The 18334-nt window shown below is 33.0% G+C and overlaps 1 protein-coding gene across 1 annotated transcript; it reads left to right on the forward strand.

The window, feature by feature from the left end:
* Positions 1-5327: 5327 nt before the first annotated feature.
* On the forward strand, positions 5328-7051 carry LOC307187297 (elongation factor 1-alpha 1-like). The gene has a single exon (XM_079923148.1). The coding sequence runs from the start codon at positions 5379-5381 to the stop codon at positions 6765-6767; it is 1389 nt and encodes a 462-aa protein (XP_079779274.1). The 5' UTR covers positions 5328-5378; the 3' UTR covers positions 6768-7051.
* Positions 7052-18334: the final 11283 nt, after the last annotated feature.

Below are 18334 nucleotides of genomic sequence, written 5' to 3' on the forward strand. Positions count from 1 at the left end.
ATCAGCTATACATATACATATATCGCCATATCCCCTCCCTCTTGCATCTCCCTCCCACCCTCTCTACTCCACCCCTCTAGGTGGTCACAAGGCACCGAGCTGAACTCCCTATGCTATGTGGCTGCTTTCCACTAGCTATCTATTTTACATTTCGTAGTGTATATATGTCAATTACATTCTTTCACTTCATCCCAGCTTACCCATCACCCTCCCCGTGTCCTCAAGTCCATTCTCTACGTCTGCTTCTTTATTCCTGTACTGCCCCTAGGTTCATCAGAACCTTTTTTTTTTTATACTCCATATATATGTGTTAGCATACAGTATTTGTTTTTCCCTTTCTGACTTACTTCACTCTGTATGACAGACTCTAGGTCCATCCACCTCACTACAAATAACTCAATTTCGTTTCTTTTTATGGCTGAGTAATATTCCATTGTGTATATATGCCACATATTCTTTATCCTTTCATCTGTCGATGGACACATAGGTTGCCTCCATGTCCTGTCTATTGTAAATAGTGCTGCAGTGAACATTGTGATACATGACTCTTTTTGAATTATGGTTTTCTCAGGGTATATGCCCAATAGTGGGATTGCTGGGTCATATGGTAGTTCTATTTGTAGTTTTTTAAGGAACCTCCACACTATTCTCCAGTGTCTGTATCAATTTACATTCCCACCAACAGTGCAAGAGGGTTCCCTTTTCTCCACACCCTCTCCAGCATTTATTGTTTCTAGATTTTTTGATGATGGCCATTCTGACAGGTGTGAGGTGATACCTCAATGTAGTTTTGATTTGCATTTCTCTAATGATAAGTGATGTTGAGGATCCTTTCCTGTGTTTGTGGGCAGTCTGTATATCTTCTTTGGAGAAATGTCTATTCAGATCTTCCGCCCATTTTTGGATTGGGTTGTTCTTTTTTAGATATTGAGCTGCATGAGCTGCTTGTATAATTTGGAGATTGATCCTTTGTCAGTTGCTTCCTTTGCAAATATTTTCTCCCATTCTGAGAGTTATATTTTGTCTTGTTTATGGTTTCCTTTGCTGTGCAAAAGCTTTTAAGTTTCATTAGGTCCCATTTGTTTATATTTGTTTTTATTTCCATTACTCTAGGAGGTGGGTCAGAAAGGATTTTGCTGTGATTTATGTCATAGAGTGTTCTGCCTATGTTTTCCTCTAAGAGTTTGATAGTTTCTGGCCTTACATTAAGGTCTTTAATCCATTTTGAGTTAATTTTTGTGTATGTTGTTAGGAAGTGTTCTAATTTCAATCTTTTACACATAGCTGTCCAGTTTTCCCAGCACCATTTATTGAAGAGGCTGTCTTTATTCAATTGTATATTCTTTCCTCCTTTATCAAAGATAACTTGACCATAAGGGTGTGGGTTTATCTCTGGACTTTCTATCCTGTTCCATTGATCTATATTTTTGTTTTTGTACAGGTGCCATACTGTCTTGATTACTGTAGCTTTGCAGTATAGTCTGAAATCTGAGAGCCTGATTCCTCCAACTCCGTTTTTTTTTTTTCTCAAGATAGATTTGGCTATTCGGGGTCTTTTGTGTTTCCATACAAATTGTGTAATTTTTTGTTCTGTGAAAACTGCCATTGGTAGTTTGATAGGGATTGCATTGAATCTGTAGATTACTTTGAGTAGTATAGTCATTTTCACAATTTTGATTTTTCCAATCCTAGAATATGGTATATCTCTCCATCAGTTTGTATCACCTTTAATTTCTTTCATAAGTGTCTTATAGTTTTCTGCATAGGTCTGTTGCCTCCTTAGGTAGGTTTATTCCTAGGTATTTTATTCTTTTTGCTGCAGTGGTAAATGGGAGTGTTTTCTTAATTTCCCCTACAGATTTTTCATCATTAGTGTATAGGAAAGCAAGAAATTTCTGTGCATTAATTTTGTATTCTACTACTCACCAAATTCATTGATTAGCTCTAGTAGCTTTTTGATAGAATCTTTAGGATTCTCTATGTATAGTGTCATGTCATCTGCAAGCAGTGACAGTTTTACTTCTTCTTTTCAAATTTGGATTCTTTTTATTTCTTTTTCTTCTTTGACTGCTTTGGCTAAAACTTCCAAAACTATGTTGAATAATAGTGGTGAGAGTGGGCAACCTTGTCTTGTTCCTGATCTTAGAGGAAATGGCTTCATTTTTTCACCATTTAGAACAATGTTGCCTGTGGGTTTGTCATATATGGCCTTTATTATGTTGAGGTAGCTTTCCTCTATGCCCACTTTCTGGAGAGTTTTTATGATAAATGGGTGTCGAATTTTGTCAAAAGTTTTTTCTGCATCTATTGAGAATATCATATGTCTCTTATCCTTCAGTTTGTTAATATGGTGTATCACATTGATTGATTTGCATATATTGAAGAATCCTTACATTCCTGGGATAAACCCCACTTGATCGTGGTGTATGATCCTTTTGATGTGCTGTTGGATTCTGTTTGCTAGTATTTTGTTGAGGATTTTTAGATTTATGTTCATCAGTGATATTGCTCTGTAGTTTTCTTTTTTTGTGACATCTTTGTCTGGTTTTTGTATCAGGGTGATGGTGGCCTTGTAGAATGAGTTTGGGAGTGTTCCTCCCTTTGCTATATTTTGGAAGAGTTTGAGAAGGATAGGTGTTAGCTCTTCTCTAAATGTTTGATAGAATTCACCTGTGAAGCCATCTTGTCCTGGGCTTTTGTTTGTTGGAAGTCTTTTAATCACAGTTTCAATTTCAGTGCTTGTGATTGGTCTGTTTATATTTTCTATTTCTTCCTGGTTCAGTCTTGGAAGATTATACCTTTCTAAGAATTTGTCCATTTTTTCCACGTTGTCCATTTTATTGGCATAGTGTTGCTTGTAGTAATCCTTCATGATCCTTTGTATTTCTGCAGTGTCAGTCGTTACTTCTCCTTTTTCATTTCTAATTCTGTTCATTTGTGTCTTCTCCCTTCTTTTCTTAGTGAGTCTGGCTAGTGGTTTATCAATTTTTTTATCTTCTCAAAGAACCAGCTTTTAGTTTTATTGATCTTTGCTATCATTTCCTTCATTTCTTTTCATTTATTTCTCATCTGATCTTTATGATTTCTTTCCTTCTGCTAACTTTGGGTTTTTTTTTGTTCTTCCTCTAATTGCTTTAGGTGTAAGGTTAGGTTGTTTATTTGAGATTTTCCTTGTTTCTTGAAGTAGGATTTTATTGCTATAAACTTCCCTCTTAGAACTGCTTTTTCTGCCTCCCATAGGTTTTGGGTCATCATGTTTTCATTGTCATTTGTTTCTAGGTATTTTTGATTTCCTCTTTAATTTCTTCAGTGATCTCTTGGTTATTTAGTAGCGTACTGTTTAGCTTCCATGTGTTTGTATTTTTTACAGTTTATTTTCCTGTAATTTATATCTATCTCTTAGCCTTTATATATATCTCTTAGCCTTGTTGTCTGAAAAGATACTTGGAATGATTTCAGTTTTCTTAAATTTACCAAGGATTGATTTGTGACCCAAGATATGATCTATATGGAGGGTGTTCCATGAGCACTTGAGAACAAAGTGCATTCTGTTGTCTTTCGATGGAATGTCCTATAAATATCAATTAAATCCATTTGTCTAATGTGTCATTTAAAGCTTGTGTTTCCTTATTTATTTTCATTTTGGATGATCTGTCCATGGCAAAAGTAGGGTGTTAAAGTCCCATACTATTATTGTGTTACCATTGATTTCCACTTTTATAGCTGTTAGCATTTGCCTCGTATACTGAGGTGGTCCTATGTTGGGTGCATAAACATTTACAATTGTTATATCTTCTTATTGGATTGATCATTATGTAGTGCCTTCTTTGTCTCTTGCAATAGTCTTTATTTTAAAGTCTATTTTTTCTGATATGAGAATTGCTACTCCAGCTTTGTTCTGATTTTCATTTTCATGGGATATCTTTTTCTATCCCCTCACTTTCAGTCTGTATGTGTTCCTAGGTCTGAAGTTGGTTTCTTGTAGACAGCGTATATATGGGTCTTGTTTTTGTATCCATTCAGCCATTCTATGTCTTTTTGTTGAGCATTTAATCCATTTACATTTAAAGTAATTATTGATATGTATGTTCCTATTATCATTTTCTTTACTGTTTTGGGTTTGTTTTTGTAGGTCTTTTCCTTCTGTTGTGTTTCCTGCCTAGAGAAGTTCCTTTGGCATTTGTTGTAAAGCTGGTTTGGTCATGCTGAATTCTCTTAACTTTTGCTTGTCTGTAAAGGTTTTAATTTCTCCATTGAATCTGAATGCGATTCTTGCTGGGTAGAATAATCTTGGCTGTATGTTTTTCCCTTTCATCACTTGAAATATGTCCTGCCATTCCCTTCTGGCTTGCAGTATTTCTGCTGAAAGTCAGCTGTTAATCTTATGGGAATTTAAGATGAGTTATTAAATAGTCCTAAAATGAGTTTATTTCTCATAAAAGCACTAAAATATTAGTTCAGATGTTGTCCCAAGAGAAAGAGTAAATGAATGTGGGTGTTCACTATTGCTCATTTGGAGATCAGTTTATTTATAATGAAAAGGAATCACCTCCATTTCTAAAAGTTTTTATAAAAACACCTATATTTAAAACCATAGTATCATTTAGACTTCTAAGATGGAACTATGAATTCCTGTTTGAATCAAATACTGTCTCAATTAATGCCAATTCACAAATGCTGTATTAACTAGTTTTTTGAAACATGTAGCTGCTTTTATAATTAATACAATGCTCTTAGTTTAAAATGAGTTTATTGCATCTGATATTTGTTCTCATGAATAAGGAAAATAAGAATCCTATTACCCAAGAATCACAGAAATATTTTACACTAAAAAATACTTTTAAAATACAGAGGCACTATCCAATTCTTATATGCCTTAACTCTTGTTTTTCTCTGCACTCTATATTAATGTTGACAAATCCTTTTTACCATTATGAATGAAAAAGCACCATAATGGAGCCACTGATAAATGGAAATATGCATTTAAATTCAAATCTCCCTTGCTTTTCTGTTAAAGACTTGCCACTAAAATAAAATGAGTGGCATTTCTCTAATCCAGAGAAAATTAAATTATTGGACAGAATTTAAATTTATTTGAGTGTTTTTTCCTCTTTGGTTTTCCTCAATTTGTCTATGTATTTCTTCTATTTTGGAAACTGGTATAAGACATCTAATTAATGACCATAGCTAAATTCTTTTTGCATTCTTTTAATATACAGACACTGTAGTAAATGTTTTGCATACTTTATGACATGAAATCTTCCATGAAGTTGCTTATATTCTTATCTTCATTTTAAGAAAGAGAAAACTGGCTTTTTCGCAACGGGTTTGCCGCCAGGATACAGGTGTCGTGAAAACCACCACTAAACCTAGCAAAAATGGGAAAGGAGAAGACGCACATCAACATCGTTGTCATTGGACACGTAGATTCGGGGAAGTCCACCACTACTGGCCATCTGATCTACAAATGTGGTGGGATCGACAAGAGAACCATTGAAAAGTTCGAGAAGGAGGCTGCCGAGATGGGGAAGGGCTCCTTTAAGTATGCCTGGGTCTTGGACAAACTGAAAGCTGAACGTGAGCGTGGTATCACCATTGATATATCCCTATGGAAATTCGAGACCAGCAAGTACTATGTAACCATCATTGATGCCCCACGACACAGAGACTTCATCAAAAACATGATTACAGGCACATCCCAGGCTGACTGTGCTGTCCTGATTGTTGCTGCTGGTGTTGGTGAATTTGAAGCAGGTATTTCCAAGAATGGGCAGATCCGTGAGCATGCCCTTCTGGCCTACACTCTGGGTGTGAAACAACTAATTGTTGGAGTTAACAAAATGGATTCCACCGAGCCACCATACAGCCAGAAGAGATACAAGGAAATTGTAAAGGAAGTCAGCACCTACATTAAGAAAATTGGCTACAACCCCGACACGGTAGCATTTGTGCCAATTTCTGGCTGGAATGGTGACAACATGCTGGAGCCAAGTGCTAACATGCCGTGGTTCAAGGGATGGAAAGTCACCCGTAAAGATGGCAATGCCAGTGGAACCACACTGCTTGAAGCTCTGGATTGCATCCTGCCACCAACTCGCCCAACTGACAAACACTTGCGTTTGCCCCTTCAGGACGTCTACAAAATTGGTGGTATTGGCACTGTCCCTGTGGGTCGAGTGGAGACTGGTGTTCTCAAACCTGGCATGGTGGTCACCTTTGCTCCAGTCAATGTGACGACTGAAGTGAAGTCTGTTGAAATGCACCATGAAGCTTTGAGTGAAGCCCTTCCTGGGGACAATGTGGGCTTCAATGTCAAGAACGTGTCTGTCAAAGATGTTCATCGTGGCAATGTAGCTGGTGACAGCAAAAATGACCCACCGATGGAAGCAGCTGGCTTCACAGCTCAGGTGATTATCTTGAACCATCCAGGCCAAATCAGTGCTGGCTATGCACCTGTGCTGGATTGTCACACAGCTCACATTGCCTGCAAGTTTGCTGAGCTGAAGGAGAAGATTGATCGTCGTTCTGGGAAAAAGCTGGAAGATGGCCCCAAATTCTTGAAATCTGGTGATGCAGCCATCGTTGATATGGTTCCTGGCAAACCCATGTGTGTTGAGAGCTTCTCTGACTATCCTCCTCTGGGCCGCTTTGCTGTTCGTGACATGAGACAGACGGTTGCTGTGGGTGTCATCAAAGCAGTGGACAAGAAGGCAGCTGGAGCTGGCAAGGTCACCAAGTCTGCCCAGAAAGCTCAGAGGGCTAAATGAATATTATCCCCAATACCTGCCACCCCGGTCTTAATCACTGGTGGAAGAACGTTCTCAGAACTCTTTGTCTCAATTGGCCATTTAAGTTTAATAGCAAAAGACTGGTTAATAATAACAATGCATCATAAAACCTTCAGAAGGAAAGGAGAATGTGTTGTGGACCATTTGTTTTGTGCGTGGCAGTTTTAAGTTATTAGTTTTTAAAATCAGTACTTTTTAATGGAAACAACTTGACCAAAAATCTGTCACAGAATTTGAGACCCATTAAAAAAGTTTAATGAGAAGCCTGTGTTTTCTTTTGGTCAACACTGTAACTTCCTATAGTACTAACTACTTAGGTAAGAGTTGTCCATAATCTATTTCTGGTATTAAGTCTGCTGAAAAAATGAATTTTATATTTATGGGTTGGAGCTTCAGGTTTCTTACCCTTGTGTAAGGAGAATTCACCTGTTGAAGTACATCATAGAAACGCGTTGGTACGACACAGCACAGATAAGCAAAGTAACTGTTACATAAGCTAGTTTGTAAGAAGGTCAAATTCTATAATATGAAAGCTCATGTTGCATATAAAATTTTGTATGGTTACATAAGTATTGAGTAAATGAGTTACATCAAACTTAAGTTCCCAGTTATGGGAAAGTGCATTCACATTTACAATATTCAAGTAATTAACCTAAAATGTGAAGACTAAGTAGTATTGAGCACTGCCCTGCTAGAGTTATTGTATCCAGGTTCTAGGAAAAAATAAAAGATGTTGGAAGCTAAAAAAAAAAAAAAAAGAGAAAACTGAGGTTTGGAAGGAAAAATATTTGACTTTTACTACCTGACTCAAAAGTCATGATCTAGCACTCAGTTAGGCAATCTGATACCACAAGCCAAAATGTAGATAACTCAAATTGTGAGGGATTAATGTACAATTCTATACAAAGTTTTTTTTTTAATATATTGGAATTTTTTTTATTGTTGCTTTTACAGAAAACACTATGAATTCCTGGTGTGACACTGACTCAGAAATTTGGTAGTGACAGCCTTGATGTTTTGTTCCTTTTCTTCTATTCTTTACTTTACTAAGGGCCTACTGACTCATATACTTCTGAAAGGAGGCTTAGAGAGCTTTTATATTAAATCAATAGACAAAACATCTCTAGGAAATAATCTTATCACAGTTGGCTGTAATTTAACAAGCCCTGATCATACAGGACTTTAAATGATATATTAAGCCAAACACTTCCATCTGGATAAAGCATAAGTAAAAGCATATTATATTTTAAAAATATGTGCTTTTCCATATTGGTAAATGAAATGGTGTGAAAATTAATTTATTCTTAATTTTGGCTTCCATGTTTTGGTTTCTTATTGTGTTCAACCACTAGGAGTTTTTCCTATTTAAGGAACTTCATATCAATTTTTATTTCAAGTAAAATGTTTACAGGAATATACTGCTTTTATTTCAGAAAGTTTTTCAATATTTTAGCACCCCTAGTGAAATTTTTTTATGTTTTATTTGTATTTTTATCTAATTTTTTTCTAAATTTCACACATATTTGTTTCTCATTTTGAAAAACTTCAAACATATATAAAAGTAAACAAAACTATAATGAACCCATATTTACCTATCACTTAGCCTCACCGATTATTAGCACATGGTCAATATTGATCATCCATAATTTTTAGTATCTTTAAAAGAGAAGAATTGAAAATATAATACTATTATCACACATAATTTTTAATACTTAATTCTTTACTCTCACTTCAGTTTCCTAATGTTTTTCATCTTTTTTGCAAATATCAGGTTAAGCTTCAAACTGTTTGTGGGCACTTCTTCCTGGCATGTTTTCATTTCTAGATTTTATTGGAAAATGTTTTCCTGAAATTCTAAGATGGTGAGGTATGAGGACAGTTTTTCAGACTTCATAGTGCTATAGCTCTTTCATCTCTTTGGTTTCAACTCTTAGCAGTGTTTCCTTGCTGTGAGGTTTTGTCCTGGGTGGATGTTTTGGTTTATTAGTTTAAAGAATTTACAGACTCAGCATTCACCTTTTCAGTACTTACCATGAATCCATGAACAGGAGTGCAAAATTCCCTCCCACTTTCACTCCCTGTTGACTCATCACTTTCCCTGACACAATTTCTAGAATGTATTTGTTGGCAATTTGTTGGTTCCCCTCTTCTCAGATTTGTCAGATGCCCTTTGTTTCCATCCTTTTCTCTCATACAGATTCTAATATCCTGTGGGCTTGAAGCTATATTTTTTCCCTATATGCTTATATTTATGGATTCCTAAATAGTTACATATGTCACTATGGTAAAAGTCATTGTATATTTTTGGTTTTGTTAGTCTTGCTGTCCTGCCACTACCTTCCACCAATTCCTTATTTCACATGTACTCTTGAATTGTAGTTTAGTTGAACATAAAATTTAGATGGTTGGGTCTTTATTTGGTTTGTTTCTTTGGTCTTCAGATTTTGAAGATATTATTGCATTGTTTTCTGATGCTTATTGCTTATTGGTGCTTATTGCTGTCAGTGAGAAAAGTATTAACTCTTTGTTGTTATAATTGTATTTGTCCAATAATTAACAATGAGATTAAAAAGAGACACAAAAACTATTGGCTGTTTTTTCATATCACAGGTAGTTTCATTCAACACTTTAATGTACTGTTTATTTAAATTTTCACGTATTTACGTTTTCTTTTTTGTTGAAAAAATAATTTATATTTTCTTCAGATATGACATTTCTGGTAATAAATTTGGTGTATACCAGGAAGAATTATATGATGGATTCACAAAGCTTGGACTTAGAAGTCGGGAGGTACATTTTTGTCTCTGCCATTAATTAATTAGATCATTTTGGAATATTTCACTTAAATATTTCTTCTTAGGATATTATATCTTTCATGAGGACTAATAATTTATTGTTCCTGCCTTATAGGGAGTTTGGAAATACAAAATTAAATTTTAAATATGTACAGAGAAGAAAATTACTCTATCAATATAAGCATTATTTGACCATTATTGTTTTTTGTAATAATATTACAAAATAGTATTTTTATAGGACAAAATTGTATGATGCTTACCTGAAGATAAATGTCATAGCTGTAATTATATGTACATATGGATATACACACATATAAAATACTAATATGTAATACAGCTTTTTTAGTATCAGATAATTCTTAGGAGAAAAAATGGCATGTTTTGATTGGCCACTATTTGAAATTAATATGTCTCCAACTATGTTATGTATTCATACATATATAGGAAAAATACATAGAAAAAAATAGCATAGAGAGTAATTCTACAGAATAAAAGACATTACTGCTTAGAGGAATAGAATACGAACAATATACAATATTGTTTAGCTTATTACAGCAGAAGTTAACATAAAAATAAAAGTATCATGATACTTATATTACAAATGTTATATTTTCAGAGTCATATTCTTGAGGGACTCATTAAACAACCAATCACGTTTCTGTTAAAATGCAAGATGTTATGTTTTATTTAAAATTGCTTTGGGAACAATCATTGAAAGTTTCACTAAAATGAGAAATATTTTTGAACATATTCCTTTCATTTCTTATCAATTGAAGAATTTATTCACAGTGTTAAGCCGGGAAAGGATATGACAACTTCTTTTTTATGCATTTTATAGTGATACATATCAATCATGTATGAACAAGACAATGATTCTTTTTAATAATCAGCTAGGCATATAAAGTGTACTTCAACAAAAATTAAAAAATAATAATGTTATGATTTATAGTAAATCTGCATGTAGCAGTATTGCTTCTGACAAGGAAAGCAAGAAACACATGGGCTATATCATTATGAGTACTTATGCTAACTAGAGTGAAACAGAAATGTTCAGCCTATTTTTTTATCATCAAGTTCAGGCAGAAGGAAAAACATAGTTCAAGCTTTCAAACTTTACCTTTTTAAGAGGATTTACTATCTTTTTTCCTTCTCAGTGAGTTTTTGTTTTAACCAACCTCAACACACACTAAACACACACTCTGTTGCTAGTTGCCAGGACACTTTGCATCTGAACTCAGAGTTCAATATGTCAGTTTCATTTTGGTTAATTAAAATATTATCACTAAAATCACAGCTGTTGCTGGGGGGAGGGGTAAAAAACAAGTTTAGAGAACAGAATGTTGTGTATATGCTGCGTATCAATGTATGCATTTTAAAATTACTTTTTTTCTAATTATAATGCAAAGCTATTTTGCATTGAGATGATTGGTATTTAAGTATTGCAACAAAATATAAGCAGGATATTTTCAAACAATTTCAATAATGTATAACCTTTTACTTGTATGTTTCTTTTATATGTTAGGTATAGTAATTTGCATGTATTATATTATTACCTAATATTTTTATAACAAAAACCAAATCTTATTGCTGATCTATAAAATCCTTCTTTTTGTGAGTTTATATTTTAAAATAGGACTTAGTTTTCTGTAAGAAAAATGTTCTGAAAAAAAGAAAATCTCATTGAATCTTTTTATGATCATACATTTAATTAAAGCCACATGATCCCATACACATAAAATAAAATGAGGATAATAAATTTATTATCCATTATGAAGTCTATTTTCCATTATGTACAATATAGTGAAGGTCCAAAAGGTACAGAAAAATCACATCAAAACTGAGAAAAATACATTTATCTGAAAGATTTTTTTCCCTCTCTACCCAACAAAATGTTCCTTAGAGAACAGTATGATGACTATTGCTCAAATGTTATTTTCAGGAGCTTTGCAGAAGTTATTTTTAAACTAAGGGTTTTAATTCACTTGTTGCAAAGAGATTAGGTGTCCAGTTTGTGCATAGTCCTGTCTGAGGCCTGCAGGGAATGCTTGTTCTGCATCTACACCAGTCTTTGTGATAGAAGATATGTCATTTTTACATTTATATATATATGTATAACTGAATCACCTTGTTGTACATCTGAAACTAGCACAACATTGTAAATCAACTACACTCCAATAAAATTAAAATAAAATTTAAAACCACGGTATTACAAGGCAGAAAATAAGTGCCACACAAAAATTTGTAAGACAAAGTACTATAAGACTACAAAAGTGCTAAAAGGTACTTTCAACTGAGGGCCGACAGACTCAGGGCAGGGTGGGGGGCGGGGCAATGGGCATGAGAAAACTTCAAGTAGGAAGTTTTATTAACATATATTTTTATCAGTGCTAAGGAAATCCAGTTGCTCTTGCCAAATCTCATCTTTTACTTTGTATTTCTTTTTTGCTAGAAAATTTCCTAAAAATTTGAACATTTGTCAGGAAATTTTTGAAATTCAAAGTCACTTAGTATACCAAAATCTCATGCAAATCCATTTCCATTAGCAGTGTTCCTCAATTCAAATGAATGAAGATGTATTCACGTAAGTGGACTGGTGAATCCACTTATTTTTTTTAAACATAAGACATGGCCTAAAGGATGAATTGGGTCTGAAAACATTTCCAGAACATCCATTTCCAATGTATCACATATCATCTGGACATATCTAATATCATTCACATTAGCTATTCTAATGATGATCTTGTCCCTATTTTTTTTTTGAGGTCTATCAGAGCATTAAGCGGCTGTGTTTCTCAAGGACTAGAAGTATGTTTCTGTGTTTTGTTTTGTTTCAATTGTTTAAGAACAAAAGTTTACCAGTTTTCATGCACCTGAGTAAGAGTTTGATGAAAAAATAATTAATAGAACAACAGTATTTTAAAAATTAATAATTTTCTTTAAATATTGAATGTCAAAACTTCTTTTGGAAGTAATTCTTTACTATGAAATTTCACCAAGCTAAACATTTAGATATGAGCATCATATTGCCTGGTTCCCACTGAGAAGCCAGTGACCTGACCCATCCCTGCTTTAGATTTTTTTCATTTATTTATCAAACTCCATAGAGTGCTCTTTGTCAAGCACTATTTTAAGTGTTTACTAAAATACCCATACAGTATGCCAACCACGAGAGAGAAAACTATTGCTATTACTGTGCTTTTAATACAGGTGAGGAAACAGAAGCAGAGTTATGTACCACGCCCAAGGTCACACAACTGGTAACTTGATAGATCAGGATTTGAACCCAGGCAGTCTGTCTCCAGAAGCCTCCCTGATTCTGACTGGATTTTTCTCTCTTCAAGAAAATTCAGTGAGCCAATCAGTGAGCCAATCCCCAGCATCTTTTCAGGAGGTTGAGGTCAAATGATTTTTATAATGATACTAAATGTTATTTGTCATTTTTTACCTTGATACCCTCAAAAATGTACAGTGGAGTTTTCCAGAGGTTGCATGATATCTGATTGTAACAGCAAATGTTACATCATTAAGCCAAATGTTAAAGAATTTCATCAAAATGTAAAACAATGACGTTCTTATTACTATATTTTTGATTGTTCTGGAAATAAAGTTATCTTATAAAAACATATTACATTGATATAAGTAAAACATATTTAAATAAGTAAATATATTTACTTTCTTATTTTAAGTAATTATTAGTAAATATTTTCAACATGTTTCATTTAATGTCTAATGTGGAATATATATGTAACTTTGTAACAATTTCATTCCGTGTAAACAAAACCCCTTTGAGATTCTGAAGTTTTAAGAGTGTAGAGGGGTCCTAAAACTAAACATTTGAGAATCACTGCCTTTGGAACTTGTTTGGGGACTAAGTCACACATAAATTAATTACAGTTTGGGGTTAAATATACTCTATGATGGAGGATTATTATTTTATCTCCCTGATTAAATTTTAATTTTATTATGGAGTTTCATAGCTTTAAGACAAAAAAATTAAGTTTTTAAAAATAAGATAAAACTTGAAAGTACATACACAAAAATTCGACTGGTCTCAATATCTTTTATTTCTTATTCATAATTATAAAGTTACTTAAATCTCCCCCTAGGAAAGGTGACTTCTACCACAGATGATTCTTACTAGACCTCACACATCATGCTCACTTTTACTTAAGCTGAATTGCTTATACACGCAGCACAACATGATGGAGAAAGCACAAGTTCTTGAAATGAATAAAGTCTGAAATAAATTTATTTTCCACTACTTACCAGGCATAGTTGGTGAATTTGCTTGAACTCTCTGATCAATAATACTGATTCTGAAGATCTGCTGTGATAATTGTATGAAACACACATCATTTAATCCTAGCTGAATATCAGTTTTCTTATCAGTAAAATTATGATAAAAATTGTTTTGAAGATTCTTGCAACTCATCCATAAATAGCACTTTGGATACTTTTATCAGTGAGAAAGCCTGGAATAAATATTAGTGATTAAATTAATTACCTAGCATGTTGTAGGCATTAATAAATGAGAATTTCCTTCCTACTTCTTCTTTAGAAATTTACAGCCAGATCTAAGTTTCATGACCTAGATCAAGTTTAATGTTTTCAGTAAATTCTACACTCTTTTCCTTCAGTAAATTTCAATGTTTAGACATATTTATACTTATAGGCATATACATGCTCATAAAATGTAGTATTATTTACATGTTTATATGTTTACTGTGTCATAATGTAGTAACAAGTATATTTTGGAACCATATTGTTAAATTTATAAAAATTCAGGATTTTTATACCCTCCTGGTAAGTGGGCATCAGGCAATAAAATTCTTTATTCCAAATAATTGCTTTTTTTATCTTGAAGTCTAATTTGTATGATATTAACGTTGACTCATAAACATTATTTGGACAGTCAATATATTTTAAGATAACTTCCCTCTTGTAATCCTTATATAGTTAAATTTATTGTTTCAGAAACCTATTGCAGTAAAATTGTTCTTTAATATTATGCACTAAGGCGGCTGTTTAAGATCAAGTAATGATTCAGTGGAAAAATATTTTGTGTATTCAATTTTCCTGAGCACATTCTTTTCACAAGTGCTATAACAAAAGTAAATATGGACTTAGTCATCATAGTCACAGGAAACTCTTCCTCATTCCTCTAAAAATGGAGGGGTATAAATGCTGGAATGATCCAGGATGACCTGAACTCTGGTTGCAGGGTCCCCCTTCTACTAGGTCTTTGGCTTGTATTCTCCAATCATCCTGGACCTAGTGTAAACCGTACTTTTTTCCAAGGGTGATTTACAGATTAACTGCTTTATCTAATAATGTGTTACACAAGATATTAATAATGATTTACTCAATAGTAATCCTGCAAATGGTACCTAATTTTATTTTTCATTATAAATAACAGTTGCCCAGACCAATATTTCATATTAGGGTATCATTTCAATTCTTGCAACTCATGTGGATTTAAATCACTCTGTTCTTAAATTTTTTATGTTTCAAAGTATCATTTTTTTTTGCTATAGGATTGTATTTAACTGATTAAGAAAGCAAAATAAAATGTTGTAAGTAGTAAATATAGAAACTTAATTCACTAAAATTGAATTCATAAAGGAATTTATATTTCAACATTTTTGACCATAAAGTCTAGAACACTTAAAAAAATTGGCTAATATATGTAATTATTTCTTTTCAAGCAAGCTTTGAATCTCAAAACAAAGGGATTCTCAAAAACAAAGATAAACGATGAGTCACTATCTTTACATATGAAGCTACAGAACACTTCTGCAATTTAACTACTTTCACTATTTTCCTTAAAAAAACTATTTTTGGAGAAAAAATAAAGCAGACATGGGAACACATATCTGTTTCAATATCAGTGGTGATGAAATAAGGTAAAGTATGTATGTGGGGGGTTATGGGGGACCAGAAGACAAACAAATCTTATAAACAGTGATAAATATTAATAAAATATTAATAAAGTTAGTCTATGTACACTTAATGTTACATATTATAAAGATGATTACTCAAAATAAACTACGAAGTCATTAAACGTGAGCATATTGGAGAATAATATATTGAATAAATGCAATAATGCTACCAAAGAAGTATTTTGCTTTACATTATACAATTTTCTAAACATGTTTTTCTTCTTTTGAATTTTACTTAGAGATTTTTAAAAAGCTATAATCATAAAATGTATATGATAAATTTTAGGACCTTCTCAAAGAAATTATAAAGTTATGAAATAATGTAATATGCTTACAGTAATAAAGTCATATGAAATAGAAAAAGAAATTCAAGATAAAATGAAAAAAAGAACATATTTATCTTTTCCAGTTTATTTGCAAAAGTTAAAGGTACGTATTGTGAATTTTTCAGTTATCACACTTCAAGAATTAGACTTTCTAAAAATACATACTATTACCTGAGTTGTATTAATGTTTCCCTAATACTTGTCCATATGTCTGATTAAACATTCAATTTCTAGTTCCAGATATGAAATTCAATGGAATTTTACACAAGTTCCAGGCTTATAAGGCCTGGGCAAAACACCAACTGGTTGTAAAGATGCCATTTCCTTAAAACCTGACGGAAAAGAAGGGGAGGATCTGAAGCCAAAATCTGGAAGTTTTTTGGTTTTTTTTTTTTTACCACTTTTTTACCACTTTTACTGTGATTACAGTTTTTCTACCATTTTATGTGGAAACCTATATTCTAAGTCAGGAAAAAAACGGTCAGCTTCTTTTGACAGTTTGTGAGTGTAAATGCAGTTTAGTTACATTTCTTTTTTTAAGACGCTGATTTGTTTATGTGTATTACACAAAGTGAATTTTCATTAATTATGCCATTATTATTATTTTAGAAGCATCAGGCAGATCTGTAGTGAAACAAAATGGTAGATAGGTCTTCCCTGAATGTAAGGTAAGGTTTGGAGTCAGGCAGATCTGAAGTTCAAGTCTCAGGTCTGCCATTTGTTAGCTATATCACCTTCAGTAAGAGTCTCTGATTCTTAGATTCTTCATCTTTAAAAATGTTATCTTTCTTGACAATAAGCTGCTATTTTTAGAGTGCTTAGGAGCTTGTTTCTAACATCCAACAATTAGAGGTGGCTATTATTTATTTACCAGTTAATTCATATATTCTGTTTACATCATTGTAAAATAGGTAGCTGATCTTGTACTTTTTTTACTGAAGTATAGTTGATTTGCAATATTATATTAGTTTCAGGTGTACAATATAGTGAGTCAACATTTTATAGATTATACTTCTTTTAAATTATTACAAAACAATGGCTATATTTCCTTGTGCTGTACAATATATCAGTGTTGCTTATTTATTTTATATGTAATAGTTTGTACTTCTTAATCCCATACTCATATCTTACCCCTCCCCCCTTCCTTCTCCTCATTGATAACCACTAGTTTGTTCTCTATATCTGTGACTCTGTTTCTATTTTGTTATATACATTTATATGTCATATGCTTCAGATTCCACATAAAAGTAATAACAGAGTATTTATCTTTCTCTGTCTGATGTATTTCACTAAGCTTAATATTTTCTAGGCCCATCCACATCTCTACAAATAACTCAATTTCATTCTTTTTATGGCTGAGTAATATTCCATTGTATATAGGGTACCACACGTTTTTTATCCATTCATCTGTTGATGGACAATTAAGTTGCTTCCATATCTTGGCTATTGTAAATAATGCTGCAATAAACATTGGGGTGCATGTGTCTTTTTGAATTAGTGTTTTTATTTTCATCAGATAAATACCCAGGAGTAGAATTTCTGCCTCATATGGTAGTTCTATTTTTAGTTTTTTGAGGAACCTCCATATTGTTCTCCATAGTGGTTGCGCCAATTTACATTCCGTCCAACAGTGTACAATGGTTCCCTTTTCTCCACATCCCCTTCAACATTCATTATTTGTAGATTTTCCATGATAATGATTCTGACAAATGTTTGATGATATCTCATTGTGGTTTTGATTTTTATTTCTCTAATGATTAGCGATGTTGAGCATCTTTTCCTGTGCCTGTTATCCATCTGCATGTCTTCTTTGGAAAAGTATCTAATCAGGCGTCTGCCCAGTTTTTAATTGAACAGCTACATGTAAAAGAAGAAGATTAGAACACTTCCTCACACTATATATAAAAAATAAATAAACTTGAAATGGATTAAAGATCTAAATGTAAAACCTGAAACCATAGAATTCCTGGAAGAAAACTTAGACCACTAAATTATAGCAATATTTTTTTGGATCCCTCTCCTAAGGAAAAGGAAATAAAAACAAAAATAAACAAATAGGACCTAATTAAACTTAAAGACTTTTGCACAGCAAATACAACTATTGACCAGAGGAAAAGACAACCCACAGAATAGATAAAATATTTGCAAATAATATGACTGATAAGGGGTTAATATCCAAAATGTATAAACAGCTAATACAGCTGATCATGTACTTTTGATGGTGGTAAAAATGACCTTAGAGAATACTGAAGAAATTGGAGCACCATCTCTTTCTTCTGAGTCCTCATGCTTCTTATGGATGTAGATGAGTCTATTTTCTGGAGTTGAAATTTTTGAGTCTAATCTATAGAATTATACTTTAATATATATAACTTGATCCTTTGACTATTGAGACAAAATTGTTTAGGCCAGTGGTTCTGACATGTGGTGTGGATTTGCTTAGGAGTGCCCAAGACTCTTTGAAGAGATTTGCAAATTACTTATTT

The sequence above is a fragment of the Stenella coeruleoalba genome (assembly GCF_951394435.1).
Source record: "Stenella coeruleoalba genome assembly, chromosome: 5".
Classification (NCBI taxonomy): domain Eukaryota; kingdom Metazoa; phylum Chordata; class Mammalia; order Artiodactyla; family Delphinidae; genus Stenella; species Stenella coeruleoalba.